General features: G+C 56.1%; 1 protein-coding gene and 1 long non-coding RNA gene across 5 annotated transcripts in view; one reads left to right on the top strand and one right to left on the bottom strand.

Moving 5' to 3' along the window:
- Positions 1 to 23,835, top strand: part of ITPK1 (inositol-tetrakisphosphate 1-kinase) — a 155,018-nt gene that overhangs the window by 81,142 nt on the left and 50,041 nt on the right. For 3 of the 4 annotated variants that reach the window (XM_027957339.2, XM_027957337.2, XM_042235392.1), the window contains one exon: positions 8,431 to 8,556. Coding sequence is in view for 3 of the 4 variants with exons in the window: in XM_027957337.2 (XP_027813138.1) it covers positions 8,431 to 8,556 (126 nt within the window). In the remaining variant the exon portion in view is untranslated. Of the gene's footprint in view, positions 1 to 8,430; positions 8,557 to 11,290; positions 11,564 to 23,835 lie in introns of those variants that run through there. The other variant, XM_027957338.2, reaches the window with a different exon arrangement.
- LOC105603222 (uncharacterized) lies at positions 873 to 7,669 on the bottom strand. The gene is made up of 2 exons (XR_001022265.5): positions 5,924 to 7,669; positions 873 to 5,298 (listed from the first exon to the last, which is right to left on the bottom strand). It is a non-coding gene; the product is annotated as an uncharacterized LOC105603222 (long non-coding RNA).

Raw genomic sequence — 23,835 nt, 5'->3', positions numbered from 1 at the left:
TGGGACTTTTCAGCAGGGACTTTGATTGGGGCTTCCAGTGAGCCATGTGGAACACTGCCTCCCTGAATCCAATGTAGGCATAATACGCTTGGGGCCCTTGGGGGTCCCAGCCCCTGCCATGGGGGACAGATGCTAAAAACAGAACGAAGGTGGTGGCTGTGGGGAAAGGAGCACGTAAGTTTGGGGTCAGAAATCCCTTGGGCCTGCCCCCCACCGGTGGTGCCCTTGGGCAGCTCACCTTGCCCCCCACTGTCTCCATTTTCTCCCTGCAGATTGGGGATGACATTGACTTGGAGGGGTGGATGTGTAAGTGCTCAAAAAACCTCGTGTGAATGGGTGGGTAGGTGGACGGGTGGATGGTCTGAGTCTTTAGCCTCCAGGAGGAATTTCTGCACAGGCTAGCTGGGCTCTGGAACAGAAGGCAGTCCCCGACCTCAGTGAGGGTGCACTGGCTGAGAACTCTTTCTGCAACTAACCAGGTGGGTAAGCGTCCTGCCTGGGACCCAGGAAAGAGCAACCTGAGCCTGAAGCGCAGTTACCTATTGGTGTCAGAGGAAGAGGGTCCAGCCAGACCTGAGACCGATGGGGGTCTGTAGGCTCCGAGAGCGGAGAAGACTCTAGGAAGGGAGGGCTGACACTGCTCTTTGGGACCATGACTGCCCGAGGGCCGCTGGTGGGCCTGGCATGGGGCCAAGGCTGTACTAATACCCTCGTCAAGTCCTGGAGGCAGTGACTTTTCTGGCTCTCTGAACCAAAGTTGACTTGCAAATTCCCAGAACTTTGGAGCTGCACACAAGGGACTTTCATCTTCGGGCTGTTGACTCGAGTGCACCCCTCATGTTCTGGGAGAGAAAGGTTATCCACGCTCTGCCTTAACCAGATGATGGTTTATTATGTTCATTATTGGAAACCAACTACTGAGAATTTGGGGCATTGGGTCAGGGAGTTCTGGGGCAGAGGCTGCGGGGGCGACCCGTACCATGCTTGGCCTAGCCTGTGGTTTTTGGGGATCAGCCCCATGTGATGTTTAGCTCCTGACCCCTCTGAGGGCCACTTGGCACTCCTTCGGGAGGGAGAGTCACTCTTGCCAGGGAAGGACTGCTTGCCCGTCAAGTTTTGGATCCAGTCCCACCAAGAAGCGCAAGACCGGGGCAGCATCCTCCAAGGCCAGGCGCCTTGTTGCAGCCTGTCCCCAAGGCACCAGCTCAGACTTGACTTTCAGGAGAGCGCTGCTCCTGCCTGCTGGGGCCTTTCAGTGTTGGAGATGGCAGTTCTGTTCCATCTTCAGACCTTGGAGAGTCCAGAGAATAAATTGGATCTTCTGCCCACTTGCTTTTCATTGGGGCCATTGAGTCAGGACCTTAGTTGAGACAAAAAACTCTTCATCTAGTGACTTCCAGCTGAAAACACGCCATCGACATGGTGTGAACTGAGGGAGAAAAGGAACAGAAGGAAAGCCCCAGGTGCCCGGGACACCCTTTGGCTTAGCGGGCAGTTGACTTTGGCAGGAGAGAGTGCAGGTTCCCATGCAGCTATGACGGGATGACCCTGGACAGGCTACTTAACCTGTCTTGTGACCTGGTGTCCTCACGTGCACCTGCTGTGGTCACTGCTTGTTAGCTGGTACATGAACCAAAGTCAGAACTCTGTGTTACTTACTGTTATTAACAGGGACGGTCCATTTTAATGTGGCAGCAGATGTGCTGAGAGACCTAATAGGAGCCAGGACAAGTGACCTAGCTCTGCGAAATGCAGATTCTGGTGTGTCTGGTTAACAGTGCCTGTGTGCTGCATGCTAAGTTGCTTCCGTCGTGTCTGACTCTCTGCGACCCCATGGACTGCAGCCTGCCAGGCTCCTCTGTCCATGGGATTCTCCAGGCAAGAATACTGGAGTGGGTTGCCATGCCCTCCTCCAGGAGATCTTCTCAACCCAGGGATCGAACCCAGGTCTTCCACATTGCAGGCAGAGTTTTTACCACTTGAGCCACCAGGGAAGCAAGCGCCTTGTTAACAGAACTCAGGGGAGATTTCACTGGGCAGTAATAATATAAAGAGTAAGAATAGAGAAACAATAGCTGAGCTTTTTGAGTGCACAGTTGTAGGAAAAACACACCTCCTGGGATTCACCTTTATTCTCACACTTCTGCACACTCGCCATGTCTGATAGCAGTTGGCTGGGGGCTTTTCCCATACCACATAAACCCGCAACACCAGGCTGGGAGTCCTACAGTGTAACACAGTTCTGACACTGACCACCTGGAGATGAACATCAGCTCTACAGGTTAAGGACTCCCCATCCCTGCCCCATCAGACGCCAGTTGCAAGTTTAGATTCATATCTGTGCACATGAGCCATCAGCGGTAAATCACAGGTTCCCACAATCCCCTCCTCTAGTTTGATTAATTTGATGCATTGGCTTCTGGAACTTGGGAAAACAGTTTACTTAGTATTTACCAGCTCATTATAAAGGACTATGGGAAAGGGTACAGTTGAACATCCAGGTGTATCGGGCAAGAGATGTTGGGAAGGGCTTCTGCACCCTCCGGGCGACCCACTCTCCCAGCTCCTCCTTGTGCTCACCAGCCAGGACGCTCCCTGAACCTGTCCTCATGGGATTTCCTATGAAGGCTTCACCACAAAGGCATGGTCTGTCACTGACTCATTTTCCAGCACCCTCCCCACTCAAGGATAGGGAGTGGGGCTGCAAGTTCCAAGCTTCTAATCATGCCTTGATCTTGCTGGTGACCCACCCCAATCCAGCTCACCAAGCACTGTCTCGTTCAAATAAAAGACATCCCCGTCACCCAGGAAGATCCCATTTGAGGACAAGCCTGTATGGTCACCCTACTTCGGACCCCGCATTTTCAGGCTAGCAGCCATGGTCTGGCATGAGTGCACGGCTCCAGCACCCCCCGCTCTGTGTCAGGCTCTGTCCTGAGTAATTACACACATTAACTCAGTTCTCACAGAAGCCTGAGGTGGGGACCAGTGAGAAAGACACAGAGGCTAAATAACATGCCAGGCCTCACAGCTTCACAGCCACTCCTAGAGGACCCGGCCACCGAGCATGGTTGTGGAAAAGTAACCACACCTGCCTGATGTCCTCACTGGCTTCACTTGCAGCCTTTGCAGTAGAGAGGGCCATTGCAACCTGTCTGGCTGTTCAGAAAAGCGTAGGTTTTTCTCAGCAGCCCAGGTCTCTGCTAGCATACCTTGCGTGTTGCAGCCAGAGAGGATGAGTGGCCCCCATCGTGGGGTGGGGGATGGGAGCCAGTTTTTCTGAGTCCCCAGCCTTCCCGATGCACATGCTTCTTTCACATCTAGCTGGTTGTTGATCACTTCAGGGAAGTGCATGTGGGAGTTTGGGAGCAAAGGGATAGCTGGAAGTATAGCCCAGAGAACCCCCCAGAAAGCTGGAACCCTCTGCCTCTCATCTCATCTTGGCATCCCCCCACCCCCGCCCTCCCCCCATCCATGATCTCTCCTGTGGGGACTGCCTTCGTGTAGGCTCACAGACAACCCCAAACTCTTAGTGGCTTAATGCACTCAAGATTTGCTCATTGTTTATACCACAGCCGAATCCCGGTCCCCTAGGCATTGGAATCTTCTACAGGCTCCTCCGCTTCCAGCCCACAGATGAAGCATGAGAAGGGGAGGCGGTGATGGGCCACCCCCTGCAAGGGGCTAGTCAGCGGTCAGTGCTGTGGGAGAAGCTCTTTCTGCAGAGGCGGTAGCTTAGGGCACCTGAGGCATTTGGAACTGATAGATAAAGGAGAGGGTTTAATGCAGATGGCACATCCTGCATCTTTGCAGCTGCCGCTCTACTTGGATTAAACCTTCCTTCCTCTGCCCATCTCTGGAGGTCCCATTCTTCCCTCTCCCTTCCGTGGCTTGGTCTGGACACCTCCTCCTCCGGGAGGCCGTTTCAACCCCCTTTGCAGGAAAGAGTCACCCTGCTCCGTGGCAGGTCCCTTCTGGGTCTGCGTTGCTCACTCTGTTCTTTGAAGCTGCCAGTGTGCTTAGCAGACATCTGCTGAGCTCTTAGGCTTCCTGGGTGGCACACTGGTAAAGAATCCACCTGCCAGCATAGGAGACCCGGGTTCAATCCCTGGGTCAGGAAGGTCCTCTGGAGGAGGAAATGGCAACCCACTCCATTATTCTTGCCTGGAAAATCCCATGGACAGAGGAGCCTGGCAGGCTACAGTCCATGCCGTCTCAAAGACTTGGATGTAACTTTAGTGACTGAACGACAGCAACAGCCTAGTTCTTGCCTGGGGCCTGGTTCCAGGTCCTGGGGAGGACAGGCTGCAGCCCTGGTCGTTGGGGAATCTCAGGATCTTGTGGAAGAGACAGAAGGTTAAAGAAACGACTTCATGCCTGGAAGTTACGGTGCTATCTTGGAGGGATGTGCATAGCATTTCAGGGGCACCGGTGAGAAGAAGCAGCCACTAATGCTTCCTGTTTGGGAAACGAGGAGTTCAGAAGTCTGGAAAAGGATCAAACTTCTATCCTGGGACTTGGGAGACTAGTAAGAGCTCATGTGTAGACAAGAGGCTACAGGCTGTGTGGGTGGGCACTCCAGGCAGAGGACTCAGTGTGGCAGGGGAGCACGGCCCCGTGCAGGTCTGGGGCAGCTGGGGCTGTGTCCAGGGTGAACAGTCCCCCTGAGGCCCTGCAATGAGAGGGCAGGGGGTGTGTGTGCTTGGTGCACAGGAGGGGCCTGGAAGATACTTGTCAAGTTAGCGAGGGATCAAGCTGAAGCGGGAAGCTGTCTAGAGGGCTTAGGTGCCACATCTATAAACGGAATGTTCTAACTCACAGACCAGTCCTGGAAGGCGTAGTCCTGACATCCTCATTTTATGAAAGGGGAAACCGAGGCACAAGGCAGCTGAGCCAGGAGGGGCCTCCAGGTGCCCACTGTCACATCCTGTCCTCCTTAGCCAGCTGGTGGGTGGGAGGCAAGCACCCAGCTCCCCTTGGATCACGACGGGGTTGCTTGTTCCCAAGGTCAGAGGTGGCTGTTGGGCCTCTGGGGTCTGCGGGCCTCTGTCGCATCTCCTCCTGGGCCTCGCTCCACCCTCGTCTGCCTCATTGCCTTCATCACCGAGGAAACAGTGGGCCCTTGTTTTCTCCGAATCCCGAGCACTCAGGGTGGCGTGACTTGGAAACGTGGTGCCTGCAGCCACCGCAGGGGGGCCCTTCATCCAGACACCCTGTGACTGGCTGAGGGGGCCCAGTCGGACCCTCTCTGAGGAGGAGGACAGGTCCCCTGGGAGAGTTTCCTTTTCTGTGAGCAGACTGTGGTCAGAAAAACCGAAAGACACACTTGAAGTGAGTTCACTTCCGCCCTGGCCCCCAGTCCCGCCCCATCTGGGAAAGGAAGCTTCTGAGGTGCCTCCCCCCACCCCCTGACCCTGCTGGTCCCAGAATCCCATTCTCTGCAGCACCCATCCCCCACCCAAGGGCCCCTCTTCTGGGACCCCCTCCCTCTGTGAGGGGTCCCCTCCTTTGTGGCACCCGCAGCCCCCTCTGAGGGTCCCCTCCTCTGCAGGGTCCTAGATTTTCTCCCACGTGTGCCCGGGGCCTGCTGACCGACAGCAGTTTTGGCTCCCCTGGGATCTGAGGGTGCAGCCCCAGATAACCTTCCCCCTTCCCAGCCAGTGGGGAGGGACCGCTGGCTCCTTGGGATAGACCCCCTCAGGGCTTCCGCGGCTCCTCTGGTCCTCTGAGGAAGGCTGGTACAGGAGGGCCTTTTGAAGCCACGGACAGCTCTGCTCAGGCCCCAGTGAGGATGGGGAGCGGGGACTAGCCAGGCCTGATGTGTGTCCAGAGCCGCGGCTCTTGTGAAAGGGTTTCACTGGCACAAAAACGCTTGGAAAATACACAAAGGACAGTGGCCAGCTTCCAAAACTCAACTGTTTACCTTCAGCAGAGTGGCCGGGAGCGCAGGGAGCTTATTTTGCAAACAGCCCACAGTTGTCAGGTCTACAGACCTTGGGTGATGCAGGGCGAGCTCGAGCCCGGGGCCTTTCCTGCCCACCTCCTTCCCCAGAGGCACGCGGACCCCAGAGTCCTTCAGTGGCTGGCTTCTGTCCCTTCTTGCTGCACAGGAAACATTCTCTCTGGGATGGGGTTTCTGAGGCCTGAGGCGCCCTGCCCAGCCTGCCACGTGACCCAGGCTCTTCCGCCCGTAGCCGTTTCGGTCTGAAAATGTTGGCCTCTTGCTTCGGTGCCTGTCACAGTGGAGCCGCTGGTTACAGGGCAGATGGGCACCTCTGAGAATGAGCTGTTCCTTGCCTGTGTTCCCACTTGCCACTGGCTGCTCTGCTTTCCTTCCAATCCTGTGTTTTGTCTTTTTATTTTGTCTTCTTGGGAAGTGGCATTGGATGGAAATTAATAATGAATGTATCGACAGAACCGGAAAGATTCTTGGCGTTTCCTGTTTTTATCGAAGGGGAAACTGAGGCCCTGGGATGCTGCTAGGCTTTGGCACAGGCCCCAAGACATGGGCAGCTTGGCTGCAGGCTAAGCTTATCTGTGTTGCTTTTTGTCCAGGTCCCAGTGGATCATTTCCCAACCATGAGGCCTTACCCAGCCATTTTTTCTCCTCGGCTCTTGGGGTCCTGGTCTGTGAAGGTGTAGCTGTCACCTCTAGCTCCTGGCCCTCCTGTGAGGACAAGTACCACATCTCTTCCCCTTCTAGGAGTCTTGGAAGATGGGCAGCTGCTCAGCTGGTCTGATTTTTGCTATTCTGTTTTGTACACAGGCTAGAACATCGAGGGATCAGTGTTCTTCAGTATTTTCCTTTTGTGAAGTCCATGAAATTTTTTTTTTTTTAGTAGGGAAAATCCCTTAACATCTTTCCTGGCAGACAATAAAAAAGAGGAGTTAAGGCTATCAGCAGGAAAGGCCTGGTGCATTCTGAAGATTTAATGGAAAAAGAGTTTGAATCAGGAGCATGACATGGCATGGGAGGGGTCAAAGGAGCTGGCAGGAGGTGGTGAGGTGCCCCCAAAGTGGTGGGGTGTCACCACCCCAGGCCCAAGGGGATGAGGGGAGGGAAGAGCCTAGAGACAGTGGTGGTCTTGGGAGAGGGGCAGCCTTGCTCAAGGGAGATGTTGGGGCCGTGAGGATGGTGGGGACAAGCACCCAGACTCCTGTCCCATCCTCTCTCCCATCTACTGCTGGTGCCTCTAAAAGGCCAGACGTGGCCAGCTGCCAGAGGGCAAGGCACCCAGGCGGTCGTGGCTCTGGGGCACAGCGCGGGCACGGGCCTCGGGCTGGGGGCTGGGTGGCCGGCCCAGCTTCAGTTCTGGCTCTGCTTTCTCCCTGTGAAATCCTTGGCAGGTTCCAGAAGTCTGTGTTTTCCACTGTCATGTGTGGAATTGCCTCTCACTGTGTGGCTGGAAAATAAAAAGAAACAAATGGACATATGTTTTTAGCACCGAGCCTCCCTAGAGCTGTCATCACGATCTCCTCCCTAATGACTTTGAAACAAACAGCCTGGAATCCTGGAGGGAGCCCCACTGGGGGAGTGGGACGGAGGGCAGGGGTGGGGCTGGTGGCCTTCCCTGGCCTCCGCTGAGGCCACTCGAGGGGTCAGCCAGGTGATCGGCTGGCGCTGCCGCCTCCAAGAGCACAGGCCCTGCAGGTGGTGGCGGCCGCGTGCCAGGCGGTAGACATCTGGCGGCCAGGAAGCGTGGTGTCAGAAGGCCCCGGCTGTTGGTAGGTGCTCCCGTCTTGGGGGTCTGGGATGCCGGCTGTCAGCCAGCAGCCCTGGCTCCCCCGGGACCCAATCTTCTAAAACCCATGCTCTTGAAAAAATAAACACGTTCCCCCAGTGGAGCAGGGCAAGCCGGGGACTTGGGGACTCCAGGTGGCCCTGCATCCCTCGCTTTGTTGTCAAAGGCCAGCCCTGATCTCAGTGTGAAGTGCCAGCGGCCAGCCTCGCAGAGTGGCGGCTCTTAGATTTACACAGATCACAGCTTTGCCGAGACCGTGGATAGTTTCATGGGGAGAGTGTCTGCTTGGATCTCAGTTCTGGTCTGGCCTTGTGACTTCAGTCATTGAACTTGACCTTGCCGGACCCTGGTGTCCCCACCTGAGAGGCCCTGAGTGGTGGGGCAGCTGTAGGGTGGCCAGTAAGCGCTCTCACAGTGACTCTCGCTCGATCCGTAGGTCCTTCGTCACCCCGACTCCACCTGTGTGTCTTTTGTGTCCTGGGCAGCCTGGCACTCGGGGCCAGAAGCACAAACACGGGGCCTGCCCTGGAGGAGTTCCAGGGCCTCAGCGGGTCCTGTCCCATCCTGTCCCGCAAGTGCTGGCCCTCCTCGCGCTCCGTGCCCTGGGGACGTGCAGAGGGGATGGGATGGACGAGGCAGCGGGCTCATGGGCTCAAGTTCTTTCTCTCTCTGTGTCTCCCTCTCGCAGCTGAACCTGAGCCGGCCGATCGAGGAGCAGGGCCCTCTGGACGTCATCATCCACAAGCTGACTGATGTCATCCTTGAAGCCGATCAGAACGACAGCCAGGCCCTGGAGCTGGTGCGCAGGTTCCAGGTGCGTGGGGGAGGGGGTCAGGGCGGTGGGGGGGGGGGGGGGGGCTGGGAACAGCTCTGTGCCTGTCTGAAGCCATGGAGCTGTCCTGCTGGGTTACCCGTAGACACGGCTCTGCCGCTGCCAAGACGTGGGCCTGTGGTCGGGCCCTTCCCTCCCGGGGTCTCTGTTTTTGGAGGTGAGATGGGCCCGCTTGTAGCCGCCCCCATCCGCCGTCTACCCTTAGAGATATGATTTACTGATCAGGGTGCTGCCCAGTCCAATCAGGCCCTTGCCTCCTCCATGCACACCTGGCCACAGCTGCAGGTGCTGTGTTGGCATAGAGGTGGGAACCCTCTTACCACCCTTAAAGAAAAGGTCTCTCCGAGGGTGTTTGAGCTGCAACAGCCACCCTTGGGCCCATGAGTCCTGCCCCGGTGGAGAACCCCCTCTGCGTGCTCATGGCTTTGAACCTGTAGGCGCGTCTCTGAGCTCCGACCAAGTCTCCCTGGCTCTTCGCTCCTCCCTTCCCCCTGTTCCCCATTGTCCTGGGCCCTGACCCCACAGTGACCTACTCGCCGCCTTGAGCGCAGCTGCCGTCGCCCTCACAGACTTGCCCTGTGTTTTCTCTGTTGTGGACAAGAGCATGATTCATTCCTCAGGAAAGCGGCTTGGGGTCATGAAAAACAAGGTCATGTTATCAGTGAAAAATGCACTTGAGATCCAGGGCCTTCCCAGTGGGAAGGATGCTCAAACCAGCACTTTTCAGAGCGTGATGACTGGAGGGGTGACATCCTGTCCTTCCTTATCAGGACAAAGGGGAATCTCACCGCCGCACAGCAGCCCTCCTGCTGACAGCATTTTCTTTTGCCCTTGTGTCCCGGGTTGGTGACCTCAGCCACCCTCGCTCCCGCCTGGACCGACTGTGTCAGGCTCCCGGGAGCCCCAGGGGCCCATGTGTGGCCCCGCTGGTGTCCCCTTCCCTCCTGCACGCACCTGCAGAGGTGTGCTGTAAAGTGGCACCCTGCAGTGACTTTGGCCAGCAGCCTGACATGATCCACTCCCCCCGCCTCTCCCAAAGGGCTGGGGGCCGTGGAGAAAGGTGTTTGGGCTCCTCCGAAGCCTCAGTTTTTGTATTTGCACGGTGGTGTCGGTACTGTGTTGGGAGGAGTGAACAACACCATGCCCATGAAAGTGCTTCGCACAGTGCTCGGGGCCAAGTGAGTGCTTGGTTGGAAGGTCAAGGCCAGTGTGAGCATATGACCTTCAGCCTTTGTCTCCTCTTCTGTGAAATGGGGTTGCTGCTAGTTCCTATTTCTTAGGATGCTATGAGAAGGTTGCTGTGAGCAGAAAGTGTCTGAGTACATAGACGGGTCTGATGTTTGCTGAGTTCTTCCGGCAGCTCCACCACTGTCATTACTTTCTTAGGTAAAGGACCGCAGCCCCCAGCTCAGCCCATTGCCCTGGGGGGTTATAGAACGACCAACCCTGGGGGACCTCCCATCCCCTGCTCCCCACAAGCAGACACACAGCCCACAGCCCAGGGCAGGTGGTGGTGAACAGTAAAGGGGAACTGGGTGCCCTGAGTTCCCGTTCTGGTGTGAAGAAGGTGAGCGAGCACATCGTGGGGGACGTGGGGACATGCCGCTTCAAGGGTTTCAGCCAACAGCTGCATGTCCCGGGGCGGGTCTCAGCTGGTCTCGGGAGTCTGTCTCACCCAGGGCACACAGAACAGCTGCCCTCAGATGCCTGGGGTGACCTCAGGATAACCTTCCAGCCTGGGTATCTCTGGGATAAGTTTTCACTGCCATCTGTGCTTGAGCATGAAGCGGATATCTGATAAGGCCGGGCCGTTTCCTCTTTTGTGAAGAGAACAGTCCTTTGGGGAGAAGGATGACAGGCCATGCTTCGTCCAGGCCCAGAGAGGAGAGGAGATGGGCAGGGGCTGGTGGAGAGGAGGGCTGAGGGGTGCCAGGTGAGGCCACTCAGCATCATGGGGCCCAGTGCTGTCGGCACTGCCCTGGTCATCCCACCCTGCACGAGATATGAGGTTCAAGTTCAGAGCCAGGCCGTAGACTGACAGACTTGACCTTGACCATGCCGTTGTTTTCAGACACCTGTTTTAATGCTTATTCTTGAGACATGATGAGGAGGCATGGGGGGAGGGGCCCAGGGCCAGTAGAGGCAGAGGAATGTTCAGACTTCAGCAGCCGGGAAGCAGGGCCCTGGGGCTGGGGTTTGCAACCCTGGCCTTTCTGCATTTTGTCATAAGAAAACAGAGAAAGGTGATATGGCTCAGAAGGGGCGAAGCTCAAAGGGCCTCCTCCAAAGGCACAGCTCAGGTCCCTGGGGAAGTGGCCTGGGGCTGCATAGGTCAAGATAGATACGTTTCTGAGATGTTTTTGGACAACTCTAGAGCATTCTGCTTGTGGGATGCTCCTACTAAGCCTCCAGGGCCCAGGGATTGAAAGGAATTCTCAGAGCTGAGAGGTTATGCTTTTTTTTTTTTTTTGGCTGCCCTTGAGGACAGGTTGGGGACTGGGGGTCTGGGGTTTATACAGATCACAGAAGCTGGTTGCCATAGAAACCAGCTCCCAAGCTGCTGCCTGCCTCCTCACCATCCCCCTCCTTTAAAAAAAAATACTGGCCTCAAGAGGGCTTGGCTTGGAGAATCATGGGGATGATTCAGTTGTTTTTCTGTGCCAAGGTTCTCCTGGAGCCAGCAGCCTGGTGCCGCCGAGGCCCTGCCCCGAGATTCAGTTATCAGTGAACCGACCTGGGCAGAGGGCCCTCGGGGGCCGCGTCCACATGGACGAGTGGGGTTAGGGTGGTGTGAAGGTCCTGGTCCCAGCGCTCAGGGGTCTCCTGGCATCCAGAGCGGCTGCCTCAGGGGAGCAGCGAGAACCGACTCACCTCGGCATCCAGGGCCGGCTGTCAGCTGTCGCCTGGGGCATGGTTCTGCTGCCCTCCTGGAATGGATGAAGCATTATGGCGAGCGATCATCTTCCTCAGGGCAGGTGACTCCGGCCAGGTAGAGCTACCTGGGGTTTTCCCTGAACGAGCTTGCGGGGAAGAGGTTTGAGTTTGAACTGTCACCTTTTCTACTCACTAGCTGGGAGGACGTTAAGTCCTTCTAATGGCCCCCAGACCCCCAGCGTGGACTCAAGGACTGCTTTCTCCACAGCGGCACGCTACTACTTGCTGAGCCCATCCACCCTCCAACCCTGCCCTCCCGCCTGGAGGAGAGGTCTGGGCAAGCCAGGAACTGCCTTTGTAGCCCCCCGAGTGATGAGCTAGGAGACACCCCGACCTGGTCCCTGAAAGCCCTAGCTAGAAGCTATCTCACTGCAGTGATGATAATAAAGACTGTAGGCTCTGTCGTGGCCCGTGGGGGCTGCAGTCTGGCCACGGCCTCCCTTCCCCCTCCCCAGCTTCATCTTGTCCCACCTGTCCCTTCCTTGCTCAAGCTCTGAGCTCTTTTCCACCTCAGTGCCTCTGCACAGGCTGTTCCCTGGGGTGGAATTCGTCCCCACCCCCAGGATCAGGTGCCCTTTCCTGGAGTAAGTCTCTCCGATTAGCCGACTGCAGGCACATTCCCTGAGGCCCTCAAAACTTTGCACTTTTCCGTCCATCTATTTGGAGGTTTGTAATTCTTTATGGGTTGTTCTGGCCAGTTTCTCCATTTGGGGATCTGCTTCAAGCTCCCCTGGTCTCCCCTTTGCTGCACTCAGCCACGTGTCTGTGAAATTGAAGAGCATCGTGGGTGTGGGCCGCACAGGGCACCCTGGCGGGTCCCTGGAGGGAGAAAGCGGCTCCAGGGGGGCAGCTGGGAGCAGGCCCGAGGAGGGAGGGGGCTTGGGCCGGCTCACCAGGCTCTGTTGGCTGCATGTGGGCGTGCCCTCGGACCTGCACGGTGGCAGAGAAGAGTGGAGAAGAGTGCGCAGCGTTTCACACCAGGCTGCAGGACTTAGACTGTCCTGCAGACTGGGAGGGGAGTGATAAGATCAGATTTAAGTGGAAAGAGAAGCCCTGCTTGGGAGGGGAAACTGCCAGCGCAGGATGAGCTCGGGGCAGTAGGGACCCTGCAGTCGTTGGAACCTGGCGGTTTTCTGAGACGGAGAGGGCATGCCATCCGAGGCTTAGCAGTGCCCCCTCCTCACCCTGGGGCCCCACCGTCCTTGGCATGCCTTGCTCAGCCATGACTGGCCAGCCTCTGAGCAGCCTAGGCCAGCGCAGCCCGCATGCTCCCAGTCCTGGACAGCCACCAGCTTCTGTCTCTGTCTCAGTTTTCACCCGTCCAGCCCCCTCCCTCCTCATGCCCGCTCCCAGCTGACCCCCAGGGCCTCTTTCTCCCTCCAGAGGTCCCTGCACTCACCCACACCTCCGATGCTCTCTTTCCCTGTTCTGGACTTTGATATTCATGGAATCATATAAGACACCATCTTTGGGAGCTTCCTGGTGGCCCAGTGGTTAGGACTACGCATTTTTCACTGCCTAGAACACCTCAGAGAGGCTCGTCCTGGCTGTTAGTCTCTACCGCAAAGTGACAGGTGCCCGGGACTCTTGACAGTTCAGTGGACACTCGGATCCTCCAGGCCCGTGAGGGCCTGCTGGGATCAGAGGAGTAAGAGCCGCCTGTAGGCCCAGGAGCCGAACACGGCGAGCAACAATACCCGGGGGCCTTTTCTTTGAAAAAATAAGAAAGGCGCTGAAACATGTTAACAGGCATGATGCCCTCAAGACGGGTGCCAGTCGTGAGCGTGTGGAAGCGTTCACCATCCTTATTGTTAGCACCTGGTGTGTGAGAGCAGGTGTAAGGCCGTCTGCCCAGGTGGAGCCTTTAGAGACCCCTGAGTCACATAGGCTTATTATTATTGCTATTACTATTCCTTTTAAAATTTTTATATAATTTATTTCTTTTAAAGGTATTTTTTAAATGCATCTTTTAAGGTTTTTTTTTTTTTTTTAATGCGGCCCCTTCTTAAAGTCTGTATTGAATTTGTTACAATACTGCTTCTGTTTTACGTTTTGGTGCTTTGGCCGAGAGGCATGTGGTATCTTAGCTCCCCAACCAGGGATCAAACCCGCAACCCCTGCATTGGAAGGCGAAGTCTTAACCACTGGACTGCCAGGGACATCCCTGTTATCATTATTATTATTCCACGGCAGTAGTACTGCTCTAGCAGCCTTATCTGTGACTGTCGGTCCCAGCCAGCTTGAGAGCTCTTAACTGTAATTGGAGTCAATGAGACCGTGATTATGAAAGTGTCCCCAAATGGAAGCTGAGCTCTGTGACAGCAGAGCGAAAGAGTGGACTGATTGTAGCCTTCGAGGCAGGGCCAGGTGGGCTTCAGGGGGACTCTGGGTACTGTGCTAGGCTCCACTCTTTACCAGCTGACCCACCGGGGCCTCGGTTGCCCCCTGGCCGCACCGGGAAGATGCCAGAACGGCAGCAGAATACGTGACCTGAGAACAGGGGTGCAAGCCGAAAGGCTGTTGCTGTGAACAGCGGCGATCACCTCTAAGACCCCAGCTCCGTTCTCCTCTGGCCCCTGTGGCTCTGAAATGATTCACAGCTGTGTTGACTCCAAGCCTGTCACCCTCAGACGTGCACCGAGCCGCCGCCAGCACGGGGCTGTGTACTGTGTGTGGTGGGCACCCACTGGAAGTAGCAGAAGCAGCAGATTTTACTGTTGGCGGCCTTCTAGTCTGATGAAGAAGACAGCATCTGAACCGATCAAAGGTTAAGTGAGTTTCTGTCCATTTTGGGGGCAGGACCTGGTGACCTGTGGACCTTCAGGAGGGGGCTCAGAATAGGAACCCTGAGCACCAGTGAAGGGTTTAGGCAGTCACCATGGAGCCACGGAAGAGGCCACAGTTTCTTGAGCACATCCCCAAGGGGCCCTCTCGCCTGTGGGCATTGCACATCTCATATCTTGTTTGGTACTTACATCAATCCATAGAAAAATGGAATTACTTCCCCATTTTTCATGTGACAAAGCTGAGGCCCATTAAAACACTTGCTTGCAGTCACTGAGAAAGAAGGTAGCTTATGTTCTTTTCAGAGATGCCTCAGAGGGGCCTTGGCTGTCCACTGACAGACCCCTGGGGGCTGAGGGCCAGTGATGCCCGGTCACTGTCTGGCTGTGCCAGACTCTGACCCTGCTGGTGCCACCCAATGATGAAATAAATGTTGGCTGGATGGAGGCCAGGGAGGCAGAGCCGGGTGGATCTGGTAGCCCTGACCCCAGGACAGGATTCCTGGGGTGGCTGTGAGGTCAGCCTCCCCGTGACATCTATCCCAGGTCAAGAGGCCCCTCTTCCCATGGCGGAGGTGGCCACACAGTCTGGCCATTGTGCACCCAGGCCAGGCTGCCAGGCTGCGGCTGTGAATCGCTCTTTCTGCCCCGGGGAGCGTGGTGCCCTTTGGGGCCGTTAACTGTCTGCAGCGCCTTTCTCTGCGGAGAGGGAGGCCGGCCCTCTAGGAAGACGCTCAACTTTATGACCCTGTTACCTGCCCAGAGCAGAGCTGGACTTTGTACAGCAGGGGAAGGGACACCGCCCCAGGGCCTGAGCTCACTCCGGGAGCTGGCCGCCTTCCCTCTCTGTGTGTAGACAGTTTTTCACAGCACAGGGTTGGCGGTGTGCTGGCTTTTAGGTTTGCTAGTAGTATATTTTCCCCAAATGGTAAGGAAAACTTGTGTACAAGTTTTGTGATGTGTACAAGCGTGTACACGTTTTGTGTTTGTGTACACGTGATGTGATGTACACATCATTTCAGGGTTCCTTAGCTTGGCCCTGTGGATGTGACGGGCTCCTGAGTTTTGGGTTTTGGAAATCGAGACCTCCAACTAAGAGGTTTGTAGTCTGGTGGGTTCGTCATTTCAGGAACAGCTAGGGCAGGAAGGCCTCTTCCATGCTCCTCCTGGCCTGGTAGGGGCCATGACCTGCTGACTCGCTTCTGTGCAACCCGTGTGGTCTGTGTGCCCACGATTAAGGCCTGTGTGGTTTCTTTCAGCTTCATGTAATAAATCACAAAGCCTCTCACCAGCCAAGAGTAAAGCTGCTGTGGTGGCCACATGCTGGGGCTGCTGACCTCTGTCCTCTGGGGACAGACAGAGTGGGGCAGGAGGACCTTCCCATGCTGGCTCGGGTCCAGGTCCCTGCCTCAGGCCTCGCACACCCGCTGGCTTCCAGTCCCTGTCCTGGCCTGTATCTCTGTCTCTCCATTGATCCGTGAGAGCATTTGTCAAATAACCATAATGTCATTTATTCCACAAGCCTCAATTAAGCACTTACTGTGTGTCAAGAATCTTAAAAGACATCACAGATACAAAAAATAAGACAGATCAGGTGGACACAACCCCTATCCGCACAGATTTGTATTTGGTGTGTGTGTGTGGGGAGCTTCCCAGGTGCCACTACTGGTAAAGAACCCCCCTGCCAATGCAGGAGACATAAGAGACGTGGGCTTGATCCCTGGATTAGAAGATTCCCTGAAGAAGGGCATGGCATTCCAGTATTCTTGCTTGGAGAATCCCATGGACAGAGGAGCTTGGTGGGCTATAGTCTATGACTGAAGCGACTTAGCTCACACGCACACGTGTGTGTGTGTTTATTGCTATAGGTGAGGCAAGGGTTCATACTAACAGAACATAAGCAAATGGAGGAAAAGTAATATAGTCTCCAGTCATGATTAAGTTCTGTGCTGTGTGTGTGTTCAGTTGCTCGGTCCTGTCTGGCTCTTTGTGACCCTGTGGACCGTAGCCTGCCGGGCTTCTCTGTCCATGGGATTCTCCAGGCAAGAGTACTGGAGTGGGTTGCCATGCCCTCCTCCAGCGAACCTTCCTGACCCAGGGATCGAACCTGTGTCTCTTGCATCTCCTGCGTTGGCAGGTGGATTCTTTACCACTGTGCCACCTGGGGAAGCCTGTGGCAAGTTCTCGGAAGAAGAAAAATCAAGGCCTGTCATAACCTGGAGATTCTTCCCGCCTCTCTGAGGAGGTAACACTTGAGCCGGGGCCTAGAAGCCTGGTAAGCAGGGAGAGGTTGTGGAGCAGGCCTAGGGGCTGTGTCGCAGGACGGCACGGAGGCCTGTGGGCCTGGAATAAGCTGATGCAGCCCAGCACAGCGGCGGGCGAGAGTGTGCAGCCCAGGCCTGCGATGGCCACTGCTCAGGAGAGGGCGGAGATGTGCAGCGGAAGTGAGACAGTGGTCTGCAGCACCCGGGGGCACTGCCAGGGTCACGGCTGGCAGCCACAGCCGTCTCTGTTCTCCTGCATCCAGGGGCTGGGAAGGCAGCTGAGTGCAGGGGTGAGGGGCCTCCCTGGCCTGAGTGGCCCCGGGTCCCAGAGTTCAGTGGCACCCTGCAAACTCTGCTGTGATTCCAGGCAACCCCTGTCTCCCCACTGACAGTGGCACGGGCATCCCAAGTCCTGGCTGTAACCTGGCACACCCAGCAGAGCAGGCCAGGGATCCCGCAGGCCTCGGCGAGCCAAGAGTCCGACTCTGGCTGGAGGCCGCAGTCTTGGGTGGGGTGGGCAGAGCTGGCCTGTGGCCTGGTTCCTGGGATGCAGCCCGAGGGCTGGGTCTGCTCCAGCGGCTCACCTGAACAGGTGGGTGGAGAAGGCGTTCAGGGTTAGGACAGGTGCTTCGGGAGTAAGGGGGCCGCTGCTAAGCTGGGGTGACACTGAGCTCCTGGGACCAGGCGGTCCCTCTCTGGTGCTCACTGTGCTCAGCTGTGATGCCGCTGGGACCCCCTCCAGTCCCACCAGTGGCCGCTGAGCGGAAATGCCAGCCTGTCCTGGTTGAGAGTCAGCCCCTGAAGAGGTGCCTTCTCCCGGCCGCACCCAGCCCTGCACATCCCCCACTGGTCCCAAAGCTGGTGTGTGGCTGCAGTCTCTGCTTGCTCGAGGGCCTGAGCAGTGCCCTGGCACTGTGACAGGGCATGTGGCGTTGGTCAGGTGCACAGCCCACCTTGCCAGCCTCCCGCAGACGGGAGGTAGAGGACGCCTACAGATTTGGTGCTGAGGTCCAGGGGCAGAAAGAGGGGTATTGTTCTAGTCCGGAGCCTGGGAAGGAGGGGAGAGGGTGTTTGTTGTCTCAGATGGTAAAGTGTTCCGTTTCCTTCCCGCCCTCTCTTCCTCAGCGTTCAGGGGTTATCCGTTGGTGGGATCACTTTTCTTCATGGACTTTCCATCAGTTTTATGAACAGCAGTGTCCCCACCATGGGGACCACAGTTTTCTCTCTGATGGCTAAGTGAGGCGCGTGACGCTGCTGACCGTCTGGGAAGATGACCGGGGGGGTGGATGGTTGTGGGTGGCATCCGGCTTTGGGATGGGATGGGATGAGGGCCTGTGATCTGGAGGCCACTGGTGGGCACTTGGCACACCCAAGATGTTCAGGCCCATCTCGCCCCATCAGGCAGTCTTCCTCTAACCCCCCACCTGCCTCCCCTCTCCCCATCTAGAAGGGATTTCTCTCAGCTCTGTCCGTGGCACGGGTCACGTACAGTTCAGCCTGGACTCCTCCAGTGTCTTGCCCTTTCTGAAACCCTTGTTCTGGGGCTCGTTCCCCAGGAGGGACAGGTGGGGGTTATGGCTGGCGTTCTGTTGCCAGGAAGCCTCCTGAACACTCCAGTGTTTCTCCCACCTTCTCCCCCTGGGATGGTGAGTGCTACCAGTCTGTCCATGCACAGTGGCTCTGGTGGGTTCCTTAGGTGTGGCTTTCCCTGTGTCCTCTCTGTCTGGCTCTCCACCATCTGATGTAGCTAGCATGTGCAGCAAATTTAAGGAGTTTTTTCCTCCCCCTGCTACCCAGCCATCCAGTCCCCGTCTGGCGGCTGTGGGGCAGCAACCCAGAGCCTTTTTGGGGAGTTCTGTGTTCAGGAGCAAAGGTGGTCATCCCATCCCCTCACAAAGCCACTGTTCTGTGTGGTCTGTTTTGGAAATGATTCTATAGCAGTCCTTCCTTCAGGCTGCCGTATTCTTTTTAATGGCTGCATGGTATTCCACCGAATAGCCTTAAATTCTTTTCTTAACGCATCCTCTACTGCTGGACACTTAGAACGTTTCCCATCATGTTTTGGAAATGCTGCAGAGTAAATATCCTCGAACATACATCTTTGCGTGCCCATGTGGGGAATTATATGGGGAAAATACCTAGAAATAGAAATGCTGAGTTTATGTCTTCTTAATTTTGGCCATTGCCCAATGTCTCTCCATAGAAGTTGTGCCAGCAGCATTCCCACCAAGCAAGTCCTGGCCCCTGTTCCACCCCTTTGGGAGGTGTTTCTAATCAGTTTCATTTGGCACCAAGTCAGAGAGAATCCAAGCGTGCCGGGACCTAGTACTCACCTCCTCATCCTGTTGTTTTTTTCCTGCCGGGCACTCAGGGTCCTGGGAAGGGCAGTGTGTGAGCCAGGCTCACTCAGCCTGCCTGGGCCTTGAACCTGCTCACCTTGCTCCTGTCTAGTGCTCGTGTACACCCGGCCTTTCTCCTCCGTACTCCCTGTGTGGGAAGGGCTTGGCCACCTGGCCTGAGCTCCCAGGTTTAAATAACAGGTCTGAAGAGCAAAATAGGCCGAGGGGTAAATTGCACCGCGTTTTCCTTTCAGTACCTCTGCCAGATCAGACACGATATTGTGCCAAAGGTCAGGCAGCATCTCAGTTCTTCCTGCCCAGCAAAGCCTGGCGCACGTGCCCCCAAGGCCAGTGCTTCGCCTGACGTGCTGCCCAGGACGCGTCCCTTCCAAGCTTAGCCGCTTAGCCTTGCACACCGCTGGACGGGTCACCGCCAAGCTCAGGGCTGGCTCGTCACTCCCGGGCCCAGAACCTGTTGCTTTAGGATCAAGTCCAAACCCCGTGGCTGGTCCGTCTCCAGCTGTCTCTCCCTGCTGTCTTCACGTAACCTCCCCTTTGAGAGCTTTGTCCACCCAACCACGTGGGCGGCCTCACCCCATGCCTCTGTTTTTGCTGTCTCCTCTGCTTGGAATGTCTTTTCGTGTGTCCCATGCCTGTGACCCACGGTGTCACCAGCTTCCAGAAACCCTCTCTCCTCCCCTCTTCCCCTCTCCCCTATAGCCGGATTACTCCCCCTACCCACACTCCCACATGGGAGCACTGCCCTACTTTATCATCACCAGTCACCCCACATCTCTGTCCACTTATGAGCCCCCAGTGAGAGGGGGTGGGGTGTGGCTGCTCTGTGGCTGAAGACACCACACACACACCACATACCCACACATACCCACACACCCCACACCCCCCCACACACACACCCCCGACACACACACACACCACACACACCCCCCACACACCCCCCCCCACACACACACCACACCCCCACACCACACCCCCCCACACACAGCCCACACCCCCACACACACAACCCCCCACACACACCCTACACACACCCCACACCCCACACACACACCACACCCCCGTACACAGCCCACACACACACACCACACACACCCCCCACACACACACCACACACCACACACACACACCCCCAACACACCCCCACACACACCACACACACACACACACACACCACACACCCCCACACACAGCCCACACCCCCCCCACACAACCCCCACACACACCCTACACATACCACACACACACCCCTCACACCACACACCACATACACTACACCACACACACACCCCACACACACACACCACACCCCCCCACACACAGCCCACACACACCCCACACACACACCCCACACACACACACTGCACACACCACACACACACCACACACACACACCACCCTCACACCACACACCACGTAACCACACCACACACACACACCACACACACCCACACCCTGCACACACCACACAGACACCACACACACATACACCACACACACCCATACCACACACACCACACACAGACACCACACACACCCACACACATACCACACACACACACCACACACCCCACACACAGCCCACACACACACACACACAACCCCCACACACACCCTACACACACCCCACACACACCCCTCACACCACACACCACATACACTACACCACACACACACCCCACACACACACAGCCCCCACACACCCCCCCACACACAGCCCCCACACACACATTGCACACACCACACACACACACTACCCTCACAGCACACACCACGTAAACCACACCACACACACACCACACACACACACCACATACCACACACACAAACCACACACACACACAGCCCACACACACCCCACACACACCCCCCCCCCCACACACCCCCCACACACCCCCCACACCACACATACACCACACACACACACCATATACACACCCCCCACACACACCCCCCCACACAGCCCACACACACACACAGCCCACACACACCACATCACACACACACACACACACACACACACATACCCAACACACCACACACACACACCTCCCCCCTTGCCCAACACACACGGGCTGTCACTCTCCCTGGTCTTGTGCTCTCTGGGAGGCCTTAGGCTGGGCGCTCAGACACTCGAGAGCTCTCTGGAATACAAACGAGGTTTCACTAAGACCGAGGCGCCTGCTGGTGGGAAGCCCTGCTCTCCCCGGAAGCCATTCGGGAAGAGTTAGAGAAGCAGCAGTGGGCGCAGGGTGCCATCTAGATGCCCGGCTAGCTTGCGGGGGGAGTGGAGAGGCATCTGGTGATGGCACAGAACAGTCTCGGGGTGCGCGTGGGCTCAGCTAAGCTAGCGGGTGGGCATCTGTCCCCCACCTGGAGCCGTCGTCTGGCGCTCGTGTGCCGTCCCTCTGGCTTTCTTCCCTCTGCTCTGTCCCACCGCCCCGGCAAGGTTGTCCTATACGGTCACCGTGCTGTGCACAGCTCAAGGGCAGCAGGCCCGGGGCCCCTGTGTACCAGTCTGGCTCCATTCAGTACCTGAAGAGCTGTCTTCTTTGTTTATCACATCGTGGAACCAACAAATCCTAGAACTTAAGAGTCAGAACGGATGTTTTAAATGTTATTCTGACTCTTTGGTTTCTAGATGAGAAAACTGAGGTCCAAATAGCTTATGACCTTCAGAAGCATATGTAAAATTAATGGTGATTCTAGGACCTGAACCCAAATTTCTAGACTCTGCCTGTACCTTAACTTTCACAGTGTCTCAGAGTCCTGGTGCTGAGATCAGGACTGTCCCAGTGCTGTGGCTGGCCTGATGGGAGTGCTCTGCCAGTGATTGGAAGGGACAAACCTTGGCCGACTGTCAGGGACAGTCGCACAGGTTGGGCACTGCACGCACAGTAGATTGAAAATGACACTGCGTGACTGGACTTGGTAGTCCATTGTATATTCTGGTATACATATATTCTGGTTTATTCTGGATGCTGCCACAACCTTCTCTTGGCTCCTGGGAGCCCACTCTCAAGGCTTAGCTGCAGGAGTCAGACCCAGCCTTGTTCCAGATCCCACTGCCTCTTTAGACCCTCAGCATATGATTGTTGAGCAGCTTCTCATGCTAGGGTTTAGCTAGGGCCATGGCTGCCTGGCACGTTGTGTGACATCACAGCACTGGGGCCTAGTGTGGATTCTTCAGGAGCTATGTTTGATACGTGGTTTTCTGTAAGCTCTAATGAACAGGAAGGTATTCGGAGTGGTGTCAGAAGGCTTTGCCTGGGGGGACCTCAGGTCCTGGCCTCGGCTGATGACAGGTGTCAGTGGTTTGCCCAGAGGATTGGTTGGTGGTTCTCCCAGAAAGCTCTGCTCAGCCCGGCTCATGATCTCATCGTCACCTGGAGCCACCCTCCCAGGGACAGGTCTCACTCTCTGCAGAAGCGCGTGTGTGCCTCTGAAGGGGGCGTTGCTGCTGACGCCGCTGTAGTCTTAGACCTTCCTCTGGGGGCCCATTCCCTCAGCCCTGCAGCGCCCATAGCCACCTGCCTGTGCACCCAGAGCGAGTCCTTCCCTCGGTGCCACGCAGCTCCTCCTCACAGAGGCCGCGGTGGACTCTGGCGTCCGGCTGTGTCATTTGCCTGCTCTCCCAGGAAGGGTCTGTCTTCAGTTGTGTCAGTTTGTCTGGACCCAGGGTTGGGGACAGATGCAGACTGCCCGGGTCCCTGGGGGCCATTGGAAGCAGGGCGAGCCGGGGTGCAGTCCCCGGGGTGGTAGGAGGAGCAGGTGAGCCCACAGCCTTTCCTCTTTTTTTTTAGCGTTTCCCTGAGCTGACCCCACGTGCAGGTGCCCGGCCTCACGGCGGAACCACCAGGCTAAAGGCCTCAGCTTGGCTTGGCAGAACATGAGAAAGGCTTATTACTTTTTTCCTTTAAACATAAATTTTAAAAGAAAGTTTTCAGATCTGAGAAAATGTAATTTGTTTTTTGCAAGTCACAGAATTAGTTCCTGACACCAAGAGTCGAAGACCCTGGGGCCCTCGATTCCCAGTATAGTTTTCTTTCCACTAAACCATCATGACTTGATACTTAAGGAAAGGTTCTGCCTCACCTCCTGGTTATCTGTGGGCCCATGTTAAGAGTACCCAGTCTTTTCTGTTTTATGTAAATAAATAAATAATGGAAAATTCTAAAAAAAATTCTAAAAAAATTAATGAACCTGAGTGACTCGGGCTTGCAGCTAGAACTGAGATGCTTCTTTTTGTTTACCCAGCCTTGTTTCACTGACTGGGAGAGCTCTAGAGCCAAAGAGCATGGATTCAGATCCTAGCTTGGCTACTTCCTAGCTGGGAGAGCCTGGGCAAAGTACTGAGGGTCTCTGAGCCTCAGTTTCTCTGTCTGTCCAATGGGGCTGCTCATAGGACCTACTGCATAGGGTTGTTGTGACGAATAAAAGGTCAGTTCCTGCAAGGTGTAGTACATTGCCCTGCACTTGCCGAGTGTTTAGGAAAAGTTAGCCGCTATCACGATTACTGTTGTAACTGTCAGTAATAGTAACACATCCTAGCATCCTGCCAGGACCCCCATCATGATATCAAGACCAGAGGAACCAGAAGCTTCCTGGCTTTCACCCACCACTTGGTGTGGAAGGAGCCCGCTAAACGGCCAGGCTTTGTGGCATCAGCTCAACCATCTGGGCTCGGGTCATGCTCTCAGGAAGAGCCAGAAGGAGTGAGATTATGCTGAGTAAGCCCAAGGTCACCTCCGTTCCCGTAAAAACCCCCACAAGTAATTTTTAACAGCCACAAGGAAGTAATTTCAGTTCTTCCTCAGTGTTCGTTTGGTGGCTGTTAACCGAAACGCAGACCTTGACTCCTGGGATACTGGGAGTCTGCCTAGAGAGTGTGTTCTGTGCGTGGCATGTTGAGTCTCTCTGATG

This window comes from Ovis aries, chromosome 18, assembly GCF_016772045.2.
Source record: "Ovis aries strain OAR_USU_Benz2616 breed Rambouillet chromosome 18, ARS-UI_Ramb_v3.0, whole genome shotgun sequence".
Taxonomy (NCBI): Eukaryota; Metazoa; Chordata; class Mammalia; order Artiodactyla; family Bovidae; genus Ovis; species Ovis aries.
The sequence above is the reverse complement of the archived record's forward strand: the minus strand, read 5'-3'. Positions and strand labels throughout refer to the sequence as shown.